The sequence below is a fragment of the Pimephales promelas genome, chromosome 22 (assembly GCF_988280905.1).
Source record: "Pimephales promelas chromosome 22, fPimPro1.hap1.1, whole genome shotgun sequence".
NCBI classification, from domain to species: Eukaryota; Metazoa; Chordata; class Actinopteri; order Cypriniformes; family Leuciscidae; genus Pimephales; species Pimephales promelas.
This window is the reverse complement of record NC_142790.1, coordinates 23,478,018-23,503,883: the sequence shown is the minus strand read 5'-3', so window position 1 is coordinate 23,503,883 and position 25,866 is coordinate 23,478,018. Positions and strand designations below refer to the sequence as shown.

The 25,866-nt window shown below is 37.1% G+C and overlaps 1 protein-coding gene across 1 annotated transcript in view; it reads left to right on the top strand.

Annotated features, from left to right (window-relative positions):
* Positions 1–25,866, top strand: part of col11a1a (collagen, type XI, alpha 1a) — a 76,901-nt gene that overhangs the window by 24,539 nt on the left and 26,496 nt on the right. Inside the window, exons 8-40 of the mRNA XM_089125638.1 lie at positions 1,871–2,170; positions 3,647–3,709; positions 4,350–4,391; positions 4,559–4,621; positions 6,281–6,355; positions 7,236–7,319; positions 7,723–7,779; positions 9,485–9,538; positions 9,610–9,663; positions 9,769–9,822; positions 9,930–9,983; positions 10,796–10,849; positions 10,936–10,980; positions 11,075–11,128; positions 11,216–11,260; positions 12,078–12,131; positions 13,192–13,236; positions 13,609–13,662; positions 14,557–14,601; positions 14,905–14,958; positions 15,046–15,090; positions 15,812–15,865; positions 15,963–16,070; positions 16,236–16,289; positions 18,708–18,761; positions 20,809–20,853; positions 20,969–21,022; positions 21,105–21,149; positions 22,314–22,367; positions 22,469–22,522; positions 22,958–23,011; positions 23,119–23,226; positions 24,824–24,913. Coding sequence (XP_088981764.1) covers positions 1,871–2,170; positions 3,647–3,709; positions 4,350–4,391; positions 4,559–4,621; positions 6,281–6,355; positions 7,236–7,319; positions 7,723–7,779; positions 9,485–9,538; positions 9,610–9,663; positions 9,769–9,822; positions 9,930–9,983; positions 10,796–10,849; positions 10,936–10,980; positions 11,075–11,128; positions 11,216–11,260; positions 12,078–12,131; positions 13,192–13,236; positions 13,609–13,662; positions 14,557–14,601; positions 14,905–14,958; positions 15,046–15,090; positions 15,812–15,865; positions 15,963–16,070; positions 16,236–16,289; positions 18,708–18,761; positions 20,809–20,853; positions 20,969–21,022; positions 21,105–21,149; positions 22,314–22,367; positions 22,469–22,522; positions 22,958–23,011; positions 23,119–23,226; positions 24,824–24,913 — 2,169 coding nt within the window. The remainder of the gene's footprint in view (positions 1–1,870; positions 2,171–3,646; positions 3,710–4,349; positions 4,392–4,558; positions 4,622–6,280; positions 6,356–7,235; positions 7,320–7,722; positions 7,780–9,484; positions 9,539–9,609; positions 9,664–9,768; positions 9,823–9,929; positions 9,984–10,795; positions 10,850–10,935; positions 10,981–11,074; positions 11,129–11,215; positions 11,261–12,077; positions 12,132–13,191; positions 13,237–13,608; positions 13,663–14,556; positions 14,602–14,904; positions 14,959–15,045; positions 15,091–15,811; positions 15,866–15,962; positions 16,071–16,235; positions 16,290–18,707; positions 18,762–20,808; positions 20,854–20,968; positions 21,023–21,104; positions 21,150–22,313; positions 22,368–22,468; positions 22,523–22,957; positions 23,012–23,118; positions 23,227–24,823; positions 24,914–25,866) is intronic.

Genomic DNA, 25,866 nt, shown 5'->3' with positions numbered 1-25,866 from the left:
GGACATGTCTAGAATATCAAGTATGTTTCTCAGTGGATTGACTTTTAGTTGGGTTTCAGCTTTCTGTTGTGGATGTCAATGGTGTTTAGGGCTGGACTCAAGAAAAAACAGCAATGTATGAATGATCAACCATCCTATCTAAATCTATTTTTGTCTCAGAATTGATTGCTAAAATATCGACAGGTTGCTAATTTTCTAGCCCTGAATATCATTGGTAAGATGGCACATCCCATTCAAAACAGTTCCCTCAGTAAATGACCCAAAGAGGGCTGATGTTGAAGCGTCCACATGCTAATACTGTATGTGGACCTCTGATGAAGTATAACATCATAGCATGTAGTGTGGTTGAAAAGTTCTGGCACTAGTTAGCAGAACTATATTTAACAGAATTGAGCTGCACGTGTATACAGATGTTTATCTTTGATATTGCATATATCTTATAATAAGCGTGAGTGTTTTTCTCAAGGGTTTTTTTGGCTGTAGTAATGCAGATTTCACACTTTTATTTGATGTGATGAGTTTAAATATGATCTTTTCCTGCATTTGATCACACAATTAACATTCATAAACACTGCAGTGTGATTTATTTCTGTCTTCTTTTTTCACCTCTAAACATAATTCCATTTTACCATTATGTTTATTGTGGACAAAAGACAGGAATATCACAGACTTCAGTTAGTAAATATAATAATGTATATATATATATATATATATTAGGGCTGTCAAACGATTAATCGCGATTAATCGCATCCAAAATAAAAGTTTGTGTTTACATAATATATGTGGGTGCACTGTGCATAATTATTTTGTATATATATAAATACACACACATGCATGTATATTTAAGAAAAAAATATTTATATATAAAATATTTATATTTATATATAATATAAATTATATATAAATCTATATACAATATATACATGAAAATATTTCTTAAATATGTACAAGCATGTGTGTGTGTATTTCTATATATAAAATAATTATACATAGTGCACCCACATATATTATGTAAACACAAACTTTTATTTTGGATGTGATTAATCACGATTAATCGTTTGACAGCCCTAATATATATATACATTATTATATTTTCTAATTGAATCACACATACAAGTCTATGAGGAAAAAAATATATAATTAACACATCATCTCTCGTCTCTCGTCTAATAACACACAAAAATGCTCCCAAAATTTAAACATGCACTTTACTGACTATCCCTGTCCATTACTGAAACCTACTATATGAAATTTGTCATTTACAAATTCACAACTATTTTATGCCATAAATTCTCATCAATTAATCTAAATCATTTTATGCAATCCAAATCATCCCATATATTTCCGTTGAACGCGACAAAGAATTATCCCCAGCAAACAGGGAATATTCTCCAAATTTTATACGTTTAGCAAACGTTCTTCCAGTAATGTTAATAGAATCTTATCTGTTATCTGGTCAACGCTATTCGTCGTTCATGTAACTTCTTTTAGTTGGAAGTTCGTCTAAAAATTTTTAAATGTAACTACTTGTTAAAGAATGTTCTGAGAACATTCAAAAGTAGCATTCCCATAATGTTTGGAAATGATCTTAATGGAATGTTCCGTTAACATTTGCATTCAGAGAACATTCAGAAATAAAGTTTATATAACTTAAATTTAGCAAAACATATTTCCTTTAGCTGGGACCTTGTTGCTGCCAAAAAATTAATGCGATATTCTTAGTAAATATCTCTCATGCAATTCATATTGCTTTTGCTTTGCATACAGTAGTAGATTAGATACAGTAGTATTTGCTTTAACTGCTTAAACTAACATCCATCTTCCCTCGAACTCCCTTCCCCTCGACCCGGCCGCATTGCTGTATAATAAGGCTGTGGAAGAGGAAGTATTCAGTGACTATGTCACTGAGACATCCCAGGCTGGTCTGGATGCGACCACTGTCCCGGAGGCCGTGCTGCCCGCCGAACCCGTCGGAGTGGACGAGTATGACTTTAAGGAGTATGATCTTAAGGAATATGATGTGACTGGGCTTGACAAAAATCAGTATGAGTACGGGCCATATGATGAGTTTGGCAAAGCGGCTCCGAACCCTGCGTCCAATTATGAGGACAGTTTTGGGCCAGGGGTCGCCGCCGAAACCGACATCGATGAAACAGAAGTGACGTCGGACGTAAGTATTCCCCTCCCCCAAAATGAGGGTGTCGTCCTGCAATCGGGAGTGTTGGATGTGGGAATCTACAGTAGCATGCATTGTTGGCTTTGTATTGCACCATTTTGCATGGGGTCCGTTTTTTTCAGGATTTTTCTGTCCAGTGCGTTTGTTATACTAATTTCTGTCCACTGGATGTTATTGAAGCACTTCTTTCCTCTTGTCTGTAGTAGTTTCGTATTATAGATCACATTGATTCACAGATCACTTACATTCACACTCTCATACCTGAGACCCATGGAGCTGCTGTAGATTAAACTCCCTGACTGTCAGCACCTCATCTCCCATATTGCCCCAGGAAACAACAATTACCCCATACCACAGACCCATCTGTCTGCTCAGACACACCCTTCTCCTAAAGAAGCTCATACTTCCCCTCCGCCAAACACTCCATTACCTGTATCTTACAGGCCACATGAGCAAAGGTTTCATGGCAGATCCTGGCTGCCCTTAACATTGGTTACACACTTCCCTTCTGGTTAAAGGGATAGTTCACTTTGAAATGAATTTTTGATATGTTTTAGCTTACCTCAAGGGCATCCAAGATGTAGCTATCTTTTTTCCGCAGCATTTTCAATTTTGATATTTTTAGATCAAACCGTTTGTGTCTATCAGTCATATAATGGAGGTCTATGGTCACCACCTCAAAGAGCATGCACAGAGAAGTCCAAATGAAACATGATTTAATGACTCATAAATGTAAGTACACATTGATGGCCTAAGACACGAAACGAGCGGTTTGTGTGAGAAAACGAACAGTATTTATATAGTTTTTACCTCTTGTAACCACAGCCACATCCAAGTGATCTGAGGGCGTGGGCGCTTTGTGGCTGCCGTTACAAGAGGTAAAAACTATATAAATACTGTTTGTTATCCCACACAAACCGTTCGTTTCATGTCTTAGGCCATCAATGTGTACTTACGAGTCATTAAATCATGTTTCATTTGGACTTCTCTGTGCATGCTCTTTGAGGTGGTGACCATAGACCTGCATTATATGACTATTTTTTGTTACAAATATCAAAATTGAAAATACTGCGGAAACAAAGACACCTACATCTTGGATGCCCTTGAGATAAGCTAAAACATACCAAAAAATAATTTCAAAGTGAACTATTCCTTCAATGTCAGAGAGAATATTGTTAAATATGAATATTGCATATTTTCTTTAGTAAGACTACCTCATGCACTCTGCATTAGTACTAACCATAATAGTTTACTGTTGCATCTATCTATCTATCTATCTATCTATCTATCTATCTATCTATCTATCTATCTATCTATCTATCTATCTATCTATCTATCTATCTATCTATCTATCTATCTATCTATCTATCTATCATCTATCTATCTATCTATCTATCTATCTATCTATCTATCTATCTATCTATCTATCTATCTATCTAGCCATATTTAACCTCTCTTGTATGTTTGCAGGTGGGTAGAGTTGCTGATCTGGGGCAGAAAGGAGAGAAGGGAGAGCCTGCAGTGATTGAGCCAGTGAGTGAGAGGGCAATTCTGGACATTTTTTTTTCCAATCGCTTTGGCATTTTCAAAATAAATACAAATAAATGTATACAGTATTGCTATAGCTGCTGCTGTTTATGGTTGTGATGTTCCTCCGTGTTCAAAAATGGCAGTGATTGTGCTGGGAAAACTCCATATATTGATATGATTCCAAGCTTGATTGGATGATTGGCAAGATGGCAAGCCATTTGCCAATTTAGCAGACATTACAAGCATCGCTTGCTTGTCAGATGTTTATGGAATATACATGCATGTCTGACAGATTTTGGTAACTGAATGGATCATTTTGCATGTGATGGCTCACACGATGAAAAAAGCCGTGAAGACCTTAGTTTCACTGAGAATCGACTCAGCAGTTTTGAACAACAAGCCATGTGCATTTAGTTATTTTTCAAATTGTAGACAATTATACTTACTCTTTTGCTCACATCTTCCAAAACACATGCAATTTACTTCAATCAATAAGAAATTCAAATCTGATGTGAACAAGAAACTAATTGAGAGACAAAAATCTAATTCGAGAAATTAGTCAAAGTGAATGAATTTTCATTTATTAATTTGATGTTGCAATCAGTTTTTGATTGTAATTCTGATGTTGTTGTCTGATTCATAGGGCATGCTGATTGAGGGACCTCCCGGACCACCTGGGCCTGCTGTAAGTTACTTGCATTTTATTTATTTATTTTTTACCTGCATAAGTTATAATATTCAACCAATGTCCTCTAGCGAGTTTTATGAACAACAAATGGCCTAAAATCTCAGTTAATTGGGTTATCATTGTGATCAGATCTGTCTGTGTTTATTTCTTTTTTCTTTTTGTAGGGTCTTCCGGGCCCTCCAGGCTTACACGGCCCCCCTGGTTCGGCCGGAGATCCTGGTGACAGGGTAAGAATTTGTTCCAGTCTCCGAATCCAGGCTATGTTTATGATCACAGATATTTTCAGGATTTTAACAAGAGTTAAGGTTTAGGTCTCAACCTTTTTCTATCATATTTTAGCTTTTGTTTTACAGAAATTGAATTAGTCTTTGACCAGAATTGAGGCACTGTGACCATAGAAGCATGTCAAATGAAATGTGTGATGAACAGAGAGAAAAGCTTAAGCCTGATATGGGTATAGACTGGAGACTAAGTAAGAAAGGCTAAGAAAAACGGTCTTTCTTTAGTAAACTGCAAAGACCCCTTGTGTCAGTAAACAATACATAATGCTAATTTATTCTGAACGGGGTCATGGCAGATTCCTGACCGTAAGGGCACATTTACACCCTCTCTGACATTAGGTTTCAGATGTGAAACTCTGACACCCAAATTAGAGCTAGATAGTAATATTGAGTACATCAGAGTGAGTATCTCAGTGGGTAAATCGTTATCGTTTGCTCACAATCTTCTGTCTTAAACTGTTTGAGGATAATTATCATTAGAAATGTCCAAACAACTCCAAAATCTGGCAGTCAGATGTTAGGTTTGTGTTTTGACTATTGCACATCTACGTAAAAACTCACTCTATTGAACAGCACACACACACAAGAATGCTAATGATTGAGACTCACTTGCATCACTGTATATTTCAGTTGTAGTCAGATACAGTTAGTAGTTTACAAATAGCCTAAATGAACGAAAGAACGTTAAAATAGAGGATTTCTAAACAGCTAAATGCACAAATGCATCAATAAAATGTGGGTCTTGAGGACTTCCTGTTAAGATTTTGTCCATCATGCAAAAACAAACTAAGGGCTGGTTCACACAGAATGTGTTTTCTGTTTTTAGTCCTAAGTTTTAGTCCTAACCCTTGAACCTACCCATAACTTATCCCTAAAATCAGACACCGACACAACACTGATGACACTGTCGAAGCACTTAACCCCGTTTCTAAACCTAAATTGACATAAACTGTAAACTTGTCCCTCAAATCTGAGTGGTTGATTGGATTGTTGTTCCAGGATCAACAAAGATGTTGATCTAGGAACATATTGTTCTTGGTGAAATCACTTTTACCGACACTAAACTTCTTTTAACTTCAGCACCGCGTTTTTATAATGCTGTGTCATGCACTAGATTCTGCAAAATACTGCAAGTGCAACGGTTAAAGACGTTCTAGTGCTATTTACATTGAAAAACAGACAGAAAATGTGTGACAGAAATGACTTTTAATATCCTTTATTAGTGTTATTTAACATCTGCCCAAGCTAAACCTGTTGCAAAAGTAAAAGCCTTTCTTAGTTTGATGTAATTGGACGTGGTGGAGATGACATGGAACCATCTGGACGGGGAATATGAAGTGTCGTTTAGGCAAAAGTAATGGTTACACATGGGTGCCTCTCCCTATGCTCATGAGCTTAGAAATGAGACCAATCAGTATCTTTAAAATGGGCAACTTGACTTAAGGGTAATGGCAGTGAGAGGTCTCTCTCTCTCTATCGCTCTTTGATCTTCCTCCCTTTCTCATTCCTCTCTTGGCATTCTCTTACCTGGGTGTTGTCAAGTTAAGAAGTGTCAAGTTACTGATCTATCCCTTCTCTCTCTCTCTCTCCTTCCTGCTTCCTCAGGGTCCTCCAGGCCGCGCTGGTCTTCCTGGAGCGGATGGCATGCCAGGACCCCCTGGGACTATGCTGATGTTGCCAGTAAGACCCCTAAATCCACCAAAAACAACTTTGCAAATTTGTCAACCTTCTGCTGCTCAAGTTTCATGCATGCATACAGCAATAATACATACATTAAAATAATAATAGCATACTTTTTTTAGAATATATGGTTTTGCAGTAGTTTTTAAAAAGAATTAAACCCCCTCTAAATCTTAATTAAATATTAATGTAGCTGCTTTTTCATATATAAGTTGAAAATAATTTAGATGGGTAATACTTTGTATATTTGAATGGCTTACAATATATAGTATGAGTTGTAGGCTACGTAATGATACATAAATGCAAATAATGACTGCATTAGAACTCGTTGTTTTCAAAATGTATTGAAAATCATCTCATAATGTTGTTTTTTGTGTTTGATTGACTTAATATTTATAGTATGGTGTACAATTGAATTAAGTGTCCCGTCTAAATCCTTATTATATTCATTTATGATTAAGTTGGTTTGCACAGTATAATATACTGTAGTATGAAATGTTATAAGGATAAATGCAATTGCAATATATGAAAATAATGACTGCATACTTTACTTTAGAAAATGTGTTTGTGATTTTAGTCATAATTTTATATTTTTGACATGTTGGTAGTAGATTTTAAAATATTTAAAACCATCTACATCCTAATTAATATTAATAATTTAGCCTCTCATATTTGATTGACCTAGAATTGAAAGTACACTAAAATCGTATATAAGGACATATATTGAAAAAGTATTAAAAATACCACCTAATCCTAATTGAATATTAATTACGTTGCCTTTTAGTGTTTGATTGACTTAGTATCTATAGTATAGCATATGATGGTGTGAAATGTTTTTCTAAATGAAAATGATCATTAATACTTTGCTGTTGTTTGACAGTTCCGTTTTGGCGGAGATGGGGAAAAGGGTCCGGTGGTGTCGGCTCAGGAGGCCCAGGCTCAGGCCATTCTGTCCCAGGCCAGGGTGAGTACGAGACCAGGGCCAGGCGAGCAGAATTAAAGGGCCAGCTGTTTGTTAAGGGGGGAGGTGGGGGGGCTCTCGACTGTTTGTTGGGAAGAGGTGGAGCGGGGAGTCAAAGGGTGGAGAGGGGATTTGCTCCGGCCTTGTTTGCGCTAAAACAAGAGTGAAACGGAGCAGCACAGGGTGCTTTGACTCATGCCGAGACACTAGTTAAAAATACTAGCAAGGTTCACGACCCGCAGTAGGCCGGCCCTGACAGGTGTTGCAGATTAGTGTGAGCGCTCAGATCTGTCCTTGACAAATGCACACACGGCTCCACCTCCTCTGGGTAAAGAGAGTCGATGTTCGTCAGTCGTTCAGCGCGTGATTGATGATTTTGATTTTTTTTTTTGGTTTGTGTCTGCAGCTCGCCATGAGAGGTACAGCAGGTCCAATGGGTCTCACTGGAAGATCTGGCCCAGTGGTGAGTTTCAAGGACCTCATGACCTCACCCAATCAGAAAAAGTCTCACCCAATCAGCCTGTGAACGACCATCTGACTGACTGAAAATATAAGCAATGCAATTTCACGTAATGATTCAAAGTTCATCACCACTAATTATATGCAGGACACTATCACTGTCCCATTCATTACACAGCCCTGCATCTTCCCCAAAATAATATCAGTATGCTGAATTGAAAAATATCAATAAATGATGATTTTTCCGTTTTGTATCAGCTTTAATGCACTTTTTAACATTTAAAGATTTTTAAAAAGGTCAAATGTCAAAAGATTGCAAAAAGAAGAAATCAAAATGTATCTTTTATCTTACAATGCTGAAAAATAAAACCAGAACAATATGTTCAAATACTTAATTGCAAAGAACTTTACATAAACTTAAGGTTATAAATAAGCTTTTTTTTTTTATTAAATATGTCATTTTATGTCGCTGTTTGCATTTTCCTCAGTCACTGGCCCTAATTCTAACCTTGAAATCAGGATTAGGCATAAAATAATTAGGGTCAAACGATTAATCGTGATTAATCGCATCCAAAATAAAAGTTTGTTATTTTACATATATAAATACACACACATGCTTGTATATACTGTATATAGATTTATATCGAATTTATATTATATATAAATATAAATATTTTATATATAAATAATTTTTTTTTCTTAAATATACATGCATGTGTGTGTATTTATATACAAAATAATTATACACAGTGCACTCACATATATTATGTAAACACAAACTTTTATTTTGGATGCAAATAATCGCGATTAATCGTTTGACAGCCCTAAAAATAATGTCATGTACAGTATGTGAAAATGGGAAAATCATGTTTTTCAATGTATCATAAAAGACTTCTTCGACGTACAAATGGTTGTCAAAAGCAAAAATGCAATGAAATTCACTTTTTGAGAAAGCGAGATGTGCTAGAGCGATACAAATATTGGATTTCAGTCAGAAAATATGATAAATAATTCCAAAATTTTAGCACAATATCTTTTCTTTTACTGCTCATTCAATGAGTAGAGAGGCCAGGTAACCAGATTAATGAACTGTCTGACCTGTTGAAACACAGTGGGCCAGAGAACTCAAGGCTAACCACTTCAGGCGAGCAATGATCCTGCTCAGACAGAACAAAACGAATGACAAAACAACTCTAATAAGCATGAAAACCACAGTCATGTCATACTTATCCTGCATAATTGACTGAGACTTTGAAAATCAAAAGAACTGTTTGCTCAGATGTGCCAAATGAAAAGCAGAAAAATGAAAATCTTTGAGTTTCCAAATGATTCTCTATGGTAGGGTATAATTTTAGGAATAAACTCTTAAATTATCTTTTTAAATTATCTTTTAAAAAAATTAGGACTGTCTGTCTGGATAGCAGCAATTTTAAAATCATTCGTTTTTCAGATGCATGTGGTGCGGTGCTAAAAAACAAACCCAAAAAAACACAACATAACTACTATTTTAACTTCGGTACTTTTGTTCTTAGCTCATTTTTATGCTCTAGGAGAGAGTGCGGAATGATGTGGAATAGTTTATGCTGTGAAAGACTGCCACCTGCTGTTTGGTTGTGTATAGTGCAGGCATTTCAATCTTTCTGTTCCTATGTTAAAAATGTGTTGGTTTGGTCTAGTCTTGGTCTAATGCATCTCTCAAACACATTCAGGGTCTTCCAGGTCCTCCTGGACTGAAGGGAGAGAGTGGAGACCCTGGTCCTCAGGTAAGATTTGGTTGCTCATCATCCTACAGTCTAAATACTTCCCTAAATAATAATCTATCTTTCTACCACAGGGTCCAAGGGGTATCCAAGGCCCACCAGGGCAAATGGGAAAATCTGGCAAGAGAGTGAGAGATTTCCCACACACATATACATTTCTTAAATAAGCAATGTTTTGGTCAATGGATACATTATGGTTCCCCGTATTATATCATCTCTGATCTCTGTGACAGGGGCGTGCTGGAGCCGATGGGGCCCGTGGAATGCCTGGAGAATCTGGAGCTAAGGTACAAGAAATATTGTCACCCACATATATGCCATATGCTATTACAGACAGTATTGTCCCGTTATACAGTATATTATCAGTATATTGCTTGACTGGTCTTCTTCACAGGGTGACAGAGGTTTTGATGGGCTTCCAGGTCTGCCTGGTGAAAAGGGACACAGGGTGAGTAGAGGAGGTTGTAAAAAGAAGACGGAAGAGGTTCACAACAATTGTCCAGCTTTTGCTAATTTCTGTATTATAATCCTTGGTGCAACTCTTTAAGATTTTAGAAAGAAAGTGCGGTAACTTTGTATATTGTGTTAAAATAAAATCAGGAAAAAAAATGTATACAAAATGCCACAAATAAGTTAGTTTCTTCATATTGCATTATTTCTACTTAGGTTTTGATTTAGCTAAATTATAGGCATTAATTCATAAGCTGAATTCTGAATGATTATATTGCCCGATTCGTTTAACTCCCATTGTTGGTAATTTCCCATCCATCCCCTCTATAATTTTTCTAACTTGCTTCTAAACAGGCATATAATACAGCTATCAAAAGTATTTTGCGGATTATTACCATAATGCAATTGATTAAATTTTGCTAAATTTATATTAGCAAAATGTTATATTTGTTTGCAATAAATGACGTTTTTATAACAATAATTAAAGGTACATAAAAGCAACACAATCCAATAATCCATCATTATTTGTGGTGCATAAAAACTGATTCAGTAATAAGCACCAACAAACAAAAATGTGTTAAAATACTTATTTTCACCTTTATAATAAATATATGGTACTGAGAAGAAGTAGAAACAGACTCATACTGTACATAGGAAACGGTACAGTAGGGGATTTCCATCCCGTTCCCATCTCAACAAAGGTAATAATTATTGGGATCCAAAATGGCTCCCTAGGTCACTTGCAAGCAAAGGTGAAAAGATTATATATGAAGTTAGATGTAATAAAGTTTGATGTCTCTTTAATGACAGGGTGAGACTGGTCCTCCTGGTCCCCAAGGATCTACCGGAGAAGACGGACCAAGAGTAAGTGCTTTTCTGAATCACCTGAAGAACAAAAACGACCATTTTCATTTCTTTTTCATCCATATTTACTTCTTCCTTCTTTTCAGGGAGAAGATGGAGAGATTGGACCAAGAGGACTTGCTGGTGAGAGCGTAAGTGCTGGCTATTATGATTCCTATTAAAAATCAGATGAGAATGTACTTGCCTTTTTAAATCAGGACTTTTTTTAATCTCTTTTTATCTCAGGGGCCGCGAGGACTGCTCGGCCCTCGAGGCCCTCCTGGACCTCCTGGACAGCCTGTAAGTGATTGAACTTTTAAATTTATGATCTTGTGGATCTCATGCCGATTGCTCGCTTTTAATCTTTTTCACAATTGATTTCTGCAGGGCATTGCTGGTGTTGATGGTCCACAGGGTCCCAAAGGAAACATGGTAAGAGACATCCTTTTTGTAAACGTGGCGTTAGCTGTAGCATGCTGATAATACTGAGTAAATCTCTGTGGGTTTTGAATGTGTTGTGCCCTTGTTGAAACAGACTAAAACAGACTGTGAAGTTTAAATCGCATTACTTTCTGCCAGAGTAACAACATTGTGTAACAAAATAGCTCTACTTTTGGCGTATCAAATCTAAAACATCTTCTGTTTCTGTTCAGAAACCAAATGATGTTTAACGAAAACAGCTAATTCAGGCTAAATGCTAAGTCATGACCCCTCAGATATATTCAAGAGCTTTTTGTTCAGAACTAAACTGATTTGCCATAAGAAGCTAGTCTGATGGCAGTTAGTCTTGTACAGTAACTAAACTTTAAAACGTCGGGTGAACGTACTGTGAAATATGAGAATAGTTGTAGTAGACCTAGCATGCAGCTAACAGTTATACGCAAACATTATTCCAGTAACAGTTCGGTCTGAGTTATTTGGTCTTTAATAATGTTCTTAAAACTTTATCACAAAACTGGATGTAACATTCAGACGACTTTTCAAAATAATGTTTTCATAACTTAATGGGAATGTTAGCAAAATGTTCTTAAAACATATCATATTTATTTGTTAGCTGGCCTGAAGCTTACATGGTAGAATGGCATGCCACCTTTAATAATACTATTAATGATAATAATTTTCTGTCAGCATTCTGTTAACCATATTAATGTTTTAGCATCATATTAGCATTAGCAAACATGTCAACATACTTAAAAACATATAAATCATTCAGTGCAGTTGATGCAAAGCATCTTTTTCTGTTGAACAGGGACCACAGGGAGAGCCAGGCCCTCCTGGACAGCAGGGGATCCCAGGAACACAGGCGAGTACAAACACACACTTCAGACACACAACCTCACAGGTTTTACTAGTATTGAGAATTGAGCAAGGTCCATGGTTGACTTTGGATCATTGCCATTTATATTTTCATTTTGGTCCTGGAAATGTCACCGAAATTAATAAAACCTTAAAGGTCATGAAAAGGTCATGGGGATTAAATTTTTAATATTATATTTTAGGCAGGGTGCAATCCCTCTAATATTTTAATGTTTTGGAAAGAAAGTATGATATTTTGTGTTAAATTAAAAGAAAGAAAAAAGAACAGTAAAGAAAAAAAGTTTACAAAAAATATATATATATATATTAAATAGAAAATATATTTTATTATATATTAAAATAAATATATTACAGTAAATCATTATTTATACACTAAATTAATTGCCACACAAACATGCTAGTTTTGTCATATTTCATTCTCTCTACATTTAAAAAAATTGTGTCGAATCAATTACAAAGAAATGGTAACACTGAAAATTTTGAAGTGGAAAATGCACGCTAGCAATCTGTTTTATTTATTTTTGCAGTGTACCATGGCTTTGAATTTGCTCAGTTTTTTTTTTTTTTGTTTTTTTTTTTGTGTAGTTATAATTTTTCAATCTACTTCCGAACGGCTTTGTCGTACTGAATCTCAGAGGGCACGATGAAATGATCTGAAATATTTCTGTAAGCCTCTGCCGGGCCCAGAGGAAGTGGGCAGCTGAAAGCGTCTCATTCATAACGCCCCACCTGCAGCGGTCCAATCAGAGCCGGGAGATCAAATTTCCCTGGAGTGAACTCCTGGGCAGCACACACACACTTACATTCAAAAATACACAGAACCAGACACATATACTGTAAACACACACATAATAAACACACTCTTCAAGCAAACACAAATGACCCTGCCAACACACACACACACAGGGACAATACAATACATCTATTATTGGGTGTAAGTCATCAGAAAAGACTCCTCTGCACTACACACCTATCCCTCTATCTCCCCCCGCCCCGTTGTCATGGCAACAAAGCTTGACGTTTGCTGTCCGTTTTCTGTTGTACAGGGTCTTCCGGGTCCACAAGGCCCTATCGGACCGCCTGGAGAAAAAGTAAGTGTTCTGTAGTTTTCATACTTCGCAAGAGAAAAGAATGAGACCGAAAAGAAAGATTATCCAACATATCATGGTGATATAAAGCGTTACATAATATTGTTGGTTCTTTATTACTTATCCCTTATAAATGTGTGCTCCTTTGCTTTGGATAAATGAATAAATGCACATGTTAAATGGAGCTTCAGTGCTGGGTAGATCATACATCATTGGAACATGCATTTAGTTGCATTCATTTTCAAGCGTACCTCCTTTCTCATAAGACCATTCCAGATCACGATTCAGTGCATGTTTTTTTCCTGTAGGGCATCTGTGGTCTTAGACATCATTCTTAATCCAATCGAAGGTCTTTTTCTCTGTCTCGTCATACAGGGTCCTCACGGAAGGTCTGGTTTGCCTGGATTGCCTGGCGCGGATGGACCTCCTGTAAGTATCAGTGATACTAATAGTGATTCATGCCTACTAAACTACTGAGAGGTGATGATTGAAATACATTTCAACAGTCTAATAAGGATTTAGCTCAACTGATTCTTTATCTTTATACACATTCTGCATACTAAACATGCTCTATATTATTGATAGTATAGAAGCATCGTTAATGTTGGGGAAAGTTACTTTAAAAGTGATGTGCTTCAATATTGCATTACTTAGTTACTTGTTATGGAAAGTAATATGTTACGTTACTATTTCTCACCTGGGCTAGGTTTGCTTGTTTGTTTTTTAATAAAACTTTTTGTATTTTTGGCAAATGTAAAGACCCTTTTACACCCAAAGTGAAATGAGTAAGACTGTGGCTGAAGGGAATGCACATTCTGTACAGTAGAGGGCGCAGCTCAAACAAACCATTCAGCCGTGCTGCCATTCTAGATTGCTGAAGAAGAAAGTTCAACACTTTCGTTTCATTTCGAGGAATATTGAATCTGTTTTTGTGCAAGTGAGATGAGTAAATGCTTGATTACATTTAGATTACAATAACCATCATGTTCACACAGCGACAGCGCACACAACACCTCTGCGCTTACTTCCAATGTCTCTTAACATTGTGACTGGAGAGGTGTCAGTTAATAAATGGGAAAACAAAGTAGTCAGTAGTAACTCAGATATTTTGTTTTAAATTTAAAAGCAATGCATTACTTTACTAGTTACTTTTGGAAAAGTAATCTGATTACTTACTTGTTGCGTTACCCCCAACACTGAGCATCATAGCAGGGAAAATGTGTTTTGTGACTCAAAAATGTATCTTCAGATCTTTATAGCAAACTTGAGAAGATTGTCAGACACTTTGTTACTTTATAATAAATATCTGTCTTTATTCTACAGGGACATCCTGGTAAAGAGGGTCCACCTGGAGAGAAAGGAGCTTTGGTAAGCTAACAAAATTTTAGGGAGTATTTATGCTGAATATGTCTTAATTGGATTTGTTTTGGGGTTTTTTTTATGATCAGACGTGAACAAATAATATTTTTCTTTCTAATTGTTTTTATACACAATACATTCAGTCTTAATGAGGAAGTTTGAATGTTTAATTCAATTTCAGATTAAGAAGTCAGTGTTTTGAAGTTTTTGATGTGTGTGTTCAGCTATAAACTTCTTGCAAGGTTACTTCACCCACAGATTTTCATTCCTCGCCACACACATTTAACAATTTTTCAATGTTGTCATTTTCAGGGCCAGCCTGGCCCCCAGGGCCCCATCGGCTATCCTGGCCCTCGCGGTGTGAAGGTAAAGCAGTTTTTGCGTTTGATAGAGATTTATTGGTCTGCAGTGTGTTTGTGAGCTTAGCTTGATCACATGCTATCGGTCTTATAGGGTGCCGACGGCGTTCGTGGTCTGAAGGGAGGCAAAGGAGAGAAGGTATGCATAAATTCACATCTTCTCTAAAAGAAGATAGGGAGAAAGTGTCTGCGTCACACTGTACCCTTGACGTTATACAGGAGCTTGTATTAAGAATCGCTGCAATGACATACTGGTCAGTAAATCTGCGTAAAAAGTGTTCAATAACCACTACACATTCTGTCCACTTAAACATCACATCATAAGTGCTGTTTAATCATGCACAGCACTTATTCAAGACACAAAATCACTCCATCACCATTAAGTACATCCAGATCCACACAAACCTCTTCTTTCCCCTTTTCAAAAACCATCAACATGTTTTGAAATGAATGCTAATCAGATTGCAGTCTCAAATGTTTGACAATGATACTCAATTGACGGTTGGGTTGCAGTGCCATCATGACGAAACTGAATGTGTCCATATACATAAATAAAGCATTAGTTAAGTTGACAAAATGACAAGGTTGCATCTTGCAAATGAATGTGAAAGAGTCAGACTGAATCTTAGCGACAGACAATGAGAATTCAATCATAAATCACCACTTTTCTCCATATTCACAATATTGTTCCTTCCAGACTGAATTTAAGTAATAGATTGTGTTGCAGTACTGCTTTATTGTCAGCAGATGGAGGTCTAGTACAACTCCAAATAATTGATTGTTGTCATTTATATGCAGAAGCAGTAGCTTCGTCACTATATGTTTTCCATAATGTGTTTTCTTCTCATCCAACTTTTCAGGGTGAGGATGGTTTCCCGGGTTTCAAGGGAGACATGGGTCTCAAAGGCGACAGGGTAAATAAACAGCCTCTAGCCTTTCTGGCTTCCAGCCCAAGCTAATTTTACCCTATGAAGGGCTGCACTGATTGCGTTGTTTTCTGTGTATCTTCAGGGTGAACTTGGATTGGCTGGACCCAGAGGTGAGGATGGACCGGAGGGCCCGAAGGGTCGTTCGGGCCCCAGCGGTGAATCTGGACCCCTGGGACCTGCTGGGGAAAAGGTACGCTGCTTGTTGTTTTCGGTTTACTGTGATTAGTTGATTAGCGAGGCGTGGGGAATCAGGAACTGCTGCAGAGTTTGTGTTTTGAATATTAATATTAAATTAGATTTGTGATTGTCCAAAGATGTTCCTGCACTAATTGATCTTTGGCTTGTTTTCCTCCAGGGAAAACTTGGTGTTCCGGGATTGCCTGGCTATCCAGGACGTCAAGGGCCAAAGGTATGCACTTAAATTGAACATGACACCTGTTCGCGCATCCTGATTGTTTCACTTATGAGCTAAACAACAACTTGGCTCATTAGCATGAACTAATGCCCTCCTGTGAATGCATTATGCATGCTGCACTGAGTAAGGCTCTTTTAAAATGAGGAGCTGATGCCGGGATTGTTCCCTGTGCTGTTGGGGATGCTGGTCACGCAGGCAGTGAGGAGAACTCTGAGCACAGATGCATGTGTCAGACCTCGGCGCCTTTCATCAACAACAGCATCAGCTGTAACAGCAGTACCCAATCTGGTTCAAGCCAGCCCCAAATTAGACCTTAAGTGGTCTTGGAGGTCTGGAAACCTTCTATAACTCTGATGTCATTACAGGCAGCTAGTGGGTAAAATTGGAATGTTCTCAATATTTTACATTGCTTGGTAAATATGTAAGTTTCGAGTGGTCATTTATCATATGAATCAGTTATTTTTATCAATCAAAAATATCCAAACATCCTAAAACTAAATATACAGGAGTAGCAAAACTGCTTTAAGGTAATGACTTACTAGTTACTCAAGGTAAAGAGTTACTCAAGCCTCATGTTGTTCCAATTTACCTTCAAAACTTTCGGTTTTCTTCAAAACGCACATAAAGATATTGTAAATGATATCTGAGTGATTTCTGTAATTTGTCGCTCTAAAAAGTTCATGAAGTGATTTTAAGACTAATTCATATGCTTTGGGCGGTTTAGTCCAAATTTTCTGTCGAGATTGATTTAATATGATGAACTGATTAAATTTAGGCTTTTATTCATTTATAAACATTGATCAGCAAACATAAACAAGCTCAATCGTACTACAGACCTCATTGGTTGTTGAAGAAGCTGAAATGTGCTGCCTAACGAGAATGAATCTCATTGATTCTTTCACGTCAAGAGAACATGCTTGAGCTTTTTGTTTACCACAACTGTGTGCGTTTATATGTGAATAAAAGCCTAAATTAAATTTGTTCATCATATAAAGTGTCTCTTTAGAATTTCTTTTTGTGAAAAAAATATGTAAATATGAACATTTATGTAATATACATGAATGAGTTTTATTTGTGTATTTTATTTTTGTTGTTGTAAAAAAAAACTTCCCATTTATTTATTTATTTTTTTTAATTTTTTAATTTTTCAGCAAGCCACTCCATTTAACATACTATATTATAAAATGTAACTATGTTACTCTATCAAAACCTCACTCTGTTAGTTTGAATGTCAGATTTACTCGACAGGGTCAACCAGTGGCGTAAGCTTCTGTTTCTCAGTCTAATGGCAGAGTGTTCAGGAAACATAATTCACTATTTTTGCAGCTCCTTTTGGTGCCAATAGTAGAGTGTAAATTACATATTTCACCTTTAATGCTTATCTTGAATTGACTGGAATAATATAAAAAAAAACGTCATAGTAGAGGTGCTGACTACGGTGGTAGATTTACAGTCTGGTAAATCCGCTTCTATTTAGCAGCATTAACGAACGACAGACATTTGATGCGATTACAAGCACTTTGACATGCCATCATTTCTGGAATGGATTCAAACAGCCTGCCAACTCTCAAATTATCATGAAGTGCACTTTTGAAGACCAGCCATCACGGTCTGAGTGCTTACTCGCTTCAGAGTTGTGGCATTGTTTTAGAGTGTCATTGCTTATTCGTCAGTGTCTCAACTTTACAGTTTTATAATATCCTTTTAGGTAAATCAAACCTGATTTCTGCAGGGCATGACTCTGAAGCCAGGCCTTAAAATGAATGTGTAAAACAGTGTATTGATTTTCTTTCTTGAATGCTTACACTGCTGCCAGGATTGAGGAACGTGGGTAAGCTGTTTTTAATTTCCTGCACTGAGAATGAGAGGAAGAGACTGACAGGTAGTGAGAATGAGAGCGATTAAGACTCATCAGTAGTGACTCTTAATCTTAACTATGTTTGGTTGTTTATCTGACCGAGTGGCCATTTGTTTTCATCCGACATCTGTTGTTTTGGTTGATTATATCGTCCTCCATCCTTGGTGGACCCTGTTGTATTTCCATACTGACAAGCGATCCCTTCCCGAGATCCCTTGCGCTTAGACTTGTGCAAACAAAACAAGGAAACTGATAATCGAGATCGACCTTGTTTATCTTGGGACATACTGTATCATACGCATTCAAGTCTACCGCTCGCTGAATTATTATTCGTAGGAAAAAGCTTGCCAACAATTGGGACAAAGCAGTCTCACAGCTATTTAAAACTCTACAGTGGAAGTAGCAAAACCAAAGATGCTAATGCTAACCGATTGTAATGGCATTTGACTGTCGGAATCAGTAGGAGAGTCGGGACTCTTGGAGTTCATCCCTCATTAATATGCAGGTCTTGCTGCCTTCCCTTCCTCCCTTAAGTCTTTTTCTTTGATTTGCAGGGTTCGACCGGTTTCCCCGGATTCCCAGGAGCCAACGGAGAGAAAGGAGCCAGGGTGAGATAGATTCTTCCAACCTGCTTTGTGTGAAGTGCACACTGCATTATAACAAACATGAAAAAGGCTGATTGATTCCTTTTATGAAAGGATTTGTATGATGACTTTGTACAAAAACATGGACACGAATCAATACCTGACAACAAAAGATGCTGGAACGATTGTGTTCACCTGATTCAACGTTGATCACGCATCTGGAAAACTATTCACTTTCAGAAAGTATGCAAAAGTGCATGAATCCATTAAGTCAAAGGTCATCTCTTTTTTTCTCCTTTACATTTACTTTTACATGTAGGCTATAGTTACTTGTTTACCTTTACATTTGCCTTTGCATTTACCTCACACTTACCATAAATTTACCTTTTTGGACATGGTTTTACATGGTATGCAGTAAAATTGTTGTAGTTTCTTTAAAATTAGTTTCCACCCGTTAAATTGAGTCGCTGACTGAAACTATTCAGTGCCTGATTAGAAATCTTACATTGTCACTGATGTACAGGTATGTTGTCTAAACTTTATTAATATGACCATTGATTACATTTAAATTATATTTTGCTTATAACCATAAATAACCAGATCTGTAGATGAAATCAAATGTTGTTTTGTTTTTTTAGTTAGCTTTTCTTATTTCAAGCTACTAGCATAGGCTACAACAGGCCGACTAGCCTACTAGCTTAGCTTATCCCCAATGCAAATTTTATATTTAAAATTACACACACACAAAAAAAAATTTTAAATTACATTTTATTTTTTTTATTTTTTATTGGATATCATTTTCAACACACCAAAACATTAGCTGTTAGTGTTAGCTTAGCATTGAGCTACCTCAGTAGCACTGTTGTGCTAAAGAGAGCCTGCGGTTTACTGTGTTAAATTCCACTTGCATTTAGATGCATTTTGTTTATCAAAGCAATAGATAAGTGTATACTATTATGTCTTTGACCATTTCTTAAGCAGTATGCTAAAGTATTCAATGTTAACCCGAAGCACTAACAACAGCTAAATACCTGTACCAATACAGCGCCATTGCTTGATACTAGTTAAATAGATGGAAACTATGACACATGGTGCATTCACATGCCATGGTAATTATGGTAAATACCAAAAGCCGACGTGGAAAATGCACACGAAAACAATTTTCCACTGGGTAACTCGTAGAATATATTGATGCACGAGTTGCCAAGATGAGATGACCTTTTCAAAATGGCGGAGAGCAACGCTAGAGTCGTGAAAGGTAAAAATATGTAGTACAGTATTCATGATCTAGACAATATACAGCATATTATTTACCATTTGAGTTTTGATAAATCATTTTCTTGCTGTAGCAGATGACTTAAGCAATTTAAAATAGTTTTAGCTAAATAACAGGTCTGGATCTTCATCGTTTTATCACATTACGACAACAAAAGCACTTGAACGCACTGGTAAATACCAGTTCACAAGTGGAAAATATCATATTTTCCATAGCACATGAATACACCAACACGTGCTGACTGAAATTGTATATACAGGGAAAAAAAACACTGACTCTGATTAGTACATCACGCTCTGCAAGCCCAAATATGGCATAGAAAGGGTAAATGGTGGTGACCACTGGGGAAAACTAATCAAGTATTTCCTTTGAAAGATTATCTATTATTGTAGTGGGAAAAGCTTTCACTTGGAAACAAACATTGGGCTTGTCCAATATTGTTCATGGGAAACCTCTCAGTGGAAAAGCAACTGTGCTTTAAGCATTTATGATTATTCATAATTCAATGTCAAGTTAGCTACTATTTTTTCAAGTGTTTAGATCGTGTGCAGGGAGCAAAATGCCAGTGTATTTGTGTATGTTTGTGTGCTTTTACTACACCTCATCTGAAACAAATATTGCTGTGGCTCCCAGAAATCCTAGGGGAAGGTTTCCAATGCTTGTTTCCCCCTGTACACACTGCCATCTCATCTTGGCAAAAAAGAACAGCAACAGCTGCAGCGATTGGATTTGCTTTGTGTGGCTATTGAATTCACCCTCAATTTTTACCGCACTCATTTTTCTTTCTTTTCAAAGGGGGTGGCAGGGAAATCTGGTCCAAGGGGGCAAAGAGGTCCGACGGTATGTACTTACCCAATCACTTTCCATTTCCACTTAAATTTGCATTACAATAATACGTTTTTCTGCTGAATTTAACAATGCAAGTCACCAAGTCGTAATTATTCTGAATTTTTAGGGTCCACGTGGCTCACGCGGTGCTAGAGGCCCAACAGGAAAACCAGGCCCTAAGGTACTACTTCCTTCAGGCTGTGCTTGTGTCAATCACTTCCGTCGCACAGTCCTTATGCTTCACCTCTCTCACTGTCCCACAGGGTACAGCAGGCAACGACGGTCCACCTGGTCCACCCGGAGAGAGAGTAAGTGCCACCACGAATGCATTGCAGCAGAAAACACTTGTCATCCCATTATTCTATCTACAGTGAGATGGCGTACGGCTCGAAGCGCTCCGAGGGGGTGCTTTTGCAGGAAGCGCAGTGAGGATTAGCTCAGCATGTGGGTGTACTCCTGATAAGAGGACTTAGCATCAGACCTGTTTTCATCTGGAAGCTATTATAGATTTATGAAGAGCTCTTGAGCATTAGACCACTGGAAGGCTGTTGTCCAAGGCTCACATCACTCGAAATCTGATGTTGTACTGTTTATATCTGCTGTGTGATCCTGTTCTCGTTTTTTTCCTCTATTTCTTCAGTGTTTTCCGCTTTATTTATTCCAGTTTTCAGTCTGGATCTGTGGGCTTTTTTTTAAGCATGTCAAAACCTGTTGACTGTACCTACATTGTACTTTCAAAATAGTTTCAACTTTTATTGATGCTTTATTATTTGAGTTTTTATAAATGTTGCTGAGTTTATACATTCTCAGAAAAAAAGGTTCAAAAGCTGTCACTGAGGCTGTACCTTTTCAAAAGGTACACTTTTGTCCATTTTAGGTGCTAATATGTTCATTTTTGGTGCTAATGTACATTTTAAGTGTTAATGTGTACATTTCAGGAGCTAATATGTCCATTTTAGGTCCTAATGTACATTTAGGTACTATTACAGTATGTACATTTTAGGTATTAATATGTACATTTTAGGTGCTAATATGTTCATTTTTGGTGCTAATGTACATTTTAAGTGTTAATGTGTACATTTCAGGAGCTAATATGTCCATTTTAGGTCCTAATGTACATTTAGGTACTATTACAGTATGTACATTTTAGGTATTAATATGTACATTTTAGGTGCTAATATGTACCACTAAGGTACCAATATGCAGCCTTTGGGCACAAAAGTGTACCTTTTGAAAAGGTACAGCCCCAGTGACAGCTTTTGTACCTTTTTTTCTGAGAGTGGTCAGATAAACATTCACTTCTAGCACACATATCTGATTTTCATAACCCTCTTTATACAGTATATAGATATTCTGATACATTTTCTGCTGCCAATATTGTAATGTGACAATCTGTCCTACATTGCTAAGTAAGACCAAGTAAAGGTGTAGACTTTTCATAAAATATACTTATTTTGTATGGTCTGTTCCAGGGACCTCAAGGCCCCCAGGGTCCCGTTGGTTTCTCAGGACCGAAGGGCCCCCCTGTAAGTACCTGTTTTTGTTACAGTACTATCCATGCTGTTTTAGATGCTAATCATTTTAAAAGTGTCATTTACAATATATACCACCACATTTTGTGTTTTAGGGACCACCTGGAAAGGATGGGCTGCCCGGTCACCCTGGTCAGCGGGGAGAAACTGTAAGTGTTTCCAATCAATCACATTTAGAAATCTGCTGCCCAAATTGCAGTATCTAAATGATAACCTATAGCAGACATCACCGATCAGGTGCTCGAGCATCTAGGAAGAGAGACTAAGCGACTAAGCATGTTCAAAGACGCATCTAGGAACTGAATGAGAGTTCTCCTCTGAGTTATGTGTAAACCTGACAGTGTTATGGAGATTATGTCTGATCCAGCCAGAGGCTTTATTAATAACTTTGTGACCCAATGGGAGATGTTTATCACATTTAAGAACAATAAACTTGTTAAGTACTGCAGCTACATATTTGTATCTATTGACGATGGATGGATGGATGGATGGATTGATTAATTGATTGATTGATTGATTTGTTTCATTGATTGATTGATTGATTGATTTCTCAGGTGGTAATTGCTGTGATTTTTTCCCCCTAGGGTTTCCAAGGCAAAACTGGCCCACCAGGACCTGGAGGTGTTGTTGGACCACAGGTAGGCGCTCATGTTTTCACCGCAATTATTACTGTATTCTCATTTAGGCTAAGCAAGAAGACCTTGCCTTTCAATATCACTCAAATATATCTGTAATGGCCTGAAAGGGTCCAACAGGAGAAACCGGCCCTATTGGTGAGAGAGGACATCCTGGACCCCCTGGTCCCCCTGGAGAGCAAGGTCTCCCAGGTGCTGGTGGGAAAGAAGGTGCAAAGGTAAGCCCCTTCTTATTGGAAAACTACATAAACTAATAACGCAAGGAAAGTGCCTAGCAAACAAGTCCAAACAGAACTAAAAATTATTCATTATGACCAACAATTGTTTTTTCTTTGAGAAAAAAAAGAGCCAGTGAACATCATTTTGTTGACCAAAAACCCAATCTGTCCAAGTGCACCCAAGTTTTCCAGCTCTATAACATCAGTACTGTGGATAATTGTTGAATTTTCTTTCTAAATAGAGTCTAAATTGTTAGTAGATGTGGTTTTAAAGGCTGAACTGAACTTCTCTGACTGTTCAACCTTCCTGTCTCGGTTTCAATTCCTGTCACTCCTGAACGGAGACACTTTAATCAGCTCGATCGGCTGACTTTAGACAGTCTGTCAGATGTGAGAGAACAGCCCAGAGGCAGAGTATGCTGCTGAAGTCTGAGTGGTCAGACTCACTGTCCTTCGGTCATTTTCCTGATTTTGCTCTTTTGTTTCCTCTTCTTATTAGACATAAGGCACTTTCAGTGCTCCAATCAAAATGCAGAGTCAGAGACACTGAGGTCAAGTGCACATTGTCTTTCAAAGGTCTAAAACTGTGTTAAGCTTTCTTACAATTTAAAAAAAAATCACCTCCTCAGGCAGGCACGTATGATTGCAGTTTACTGCATTTGCCGGCCCCTTAGACACATTTATTATTGTTATTGCTTTTTAGGCAGGCTTGCATTAATTGTGCTGAAATATTATATACCAGCGCTAGGGCTTTATTAATAGAAGTTTAACAGAAGTTTGGAGCTATTAATAATGTACACTACTGTAAAAAAGTTTGTTGATAATTTTTTATACATTTAATTTATCAACAGTGACAGTGAAGACATTTATGTTCCAAAGGATTTCTGTTTCAAATAAATGCTGTTCTTTTGAACTTTCTATTCATCAAAGAATCCAAAGAATGTCACAAAAATAAACAAATACATATTTAGCTGTTTTGAAAAATGTATAATATTAAGAAATATTAATTAATTAATTAATTTTTTTTTTTTTTTGCATAAAATCACCATAGTAACGATTTCGGAAGTATAATTTGACACTGAAGACTTTTCAGAAATTTTCAGGAATACATTACATTTTAAAATATACTGTATATTAAAATAGATAGACTATATTAATAAAATATACTGTATATTAAAATAGTATTTTTGGTCAAATAAGTTGAGACTTCTTTCAAAAACATGAAATATCCCACCATCCTTTTGAATAGTAGTGTATGAAATTATCTTTTAGTTTATCAGTTAGACATCTTCTTTTCATTATATTTTAAAGTTCAAATCTGTTTTCTGGTGATACTCATTCCTATTCCAGCCTGTTTCCTTAAAAAAAAAAAATGGTGTAAAAACTTTGTTTCAACAGCCCGGTGTTTCATTATATAAAATTTACACACTTCAGTTTTAATCATGCTGAGAAGTGTATTTGAAGCTAGCAATAATTCCGAATCATTTCATCAGTTCAAAGCTCATTAGGATCAGCTTAAAATTCATTTGGTTTAAATTTCCTGTTCATTATATTTGAAGTTCAATAAAATATTCAATCGCAAACTGTCTGTCCGCAGGGAGATCCAGGTCCTCAGGGCAGTCCAGGAAAAGACGGTCCTCCAGGACTGAGAGGGTTCCCGGGAGAAAGAGGTCTTCCCGGAGTGACGGTAAGATCGTGCTCCTGTGCGAATAAATCTCTGCAATAAATCCTCCTAATCTTAGAGGTAGACAGCAGCCTTGGCTCATTACAGCCACAGAATTGGACTTCAATACACTCCACCAAGACTTTAATAGGGCATATAACCTCTAAAAGGGCTAACTTTGCATTGTTTAATGCAAAGGTACATTATGCTAATTTGGCTGCGGCTCAAATTTACCACCTTTTGAAACGGCTGGGTTGTTGTCTTTTATATGTATTGTCTGGCCAGAGAGTGATTTAATTGGAAATGTTGCCAATTAGATTTTTGGAGATGAGGTTGTTTGTTCATTGTAGATGTCTGATCTCAAGGTCAGTGGCAGAGGCTGGCTCTCCATGCGATGCCTGATTATTTTCTACTGTGGAGATTTTTTTCCCCCCTCTTAGGACAGCAACAGTCATTACTGAGACCACTGTGTGTGCCTGCCCTTTAGAGAGGCAATCTCAAGCCCTCACACACATAGCACACGAAACACGACGGGACCTCCGTGAACCCTGACACACACACATATGGATGCACCTACAAGAGATTCAAACAAACACATCTACAGGGTATTTGAAATATATGTTATATAAGTGTAATGTATAGAAACAAAAGTTAAATTACATATGCATCGACGCACACACAAAACACAGTGTACTGTCCTGTGTGAGAAAAAGAGGCCAGTAAATATCAATCGTGTGGAAGCAGAACCAGCAGGCAGTCGAGTTTTGTGGATCTCTCTCTCAAACTGAGATTAATGAAACCCACAGTCAGAAGAGACCAAACCCCGCTGTCACTATGCGCTGTAGTTTGTGCAAGTACAAAAATGAGTCTAGAAGCATTAGTACTCAACGGTCTGTAATAACGTGTATGTGTGTGCTTTTACTTTCGCTCATTGTTAAAAAAATAATTCACTCAAAAATACAATTTTGCCATCATTT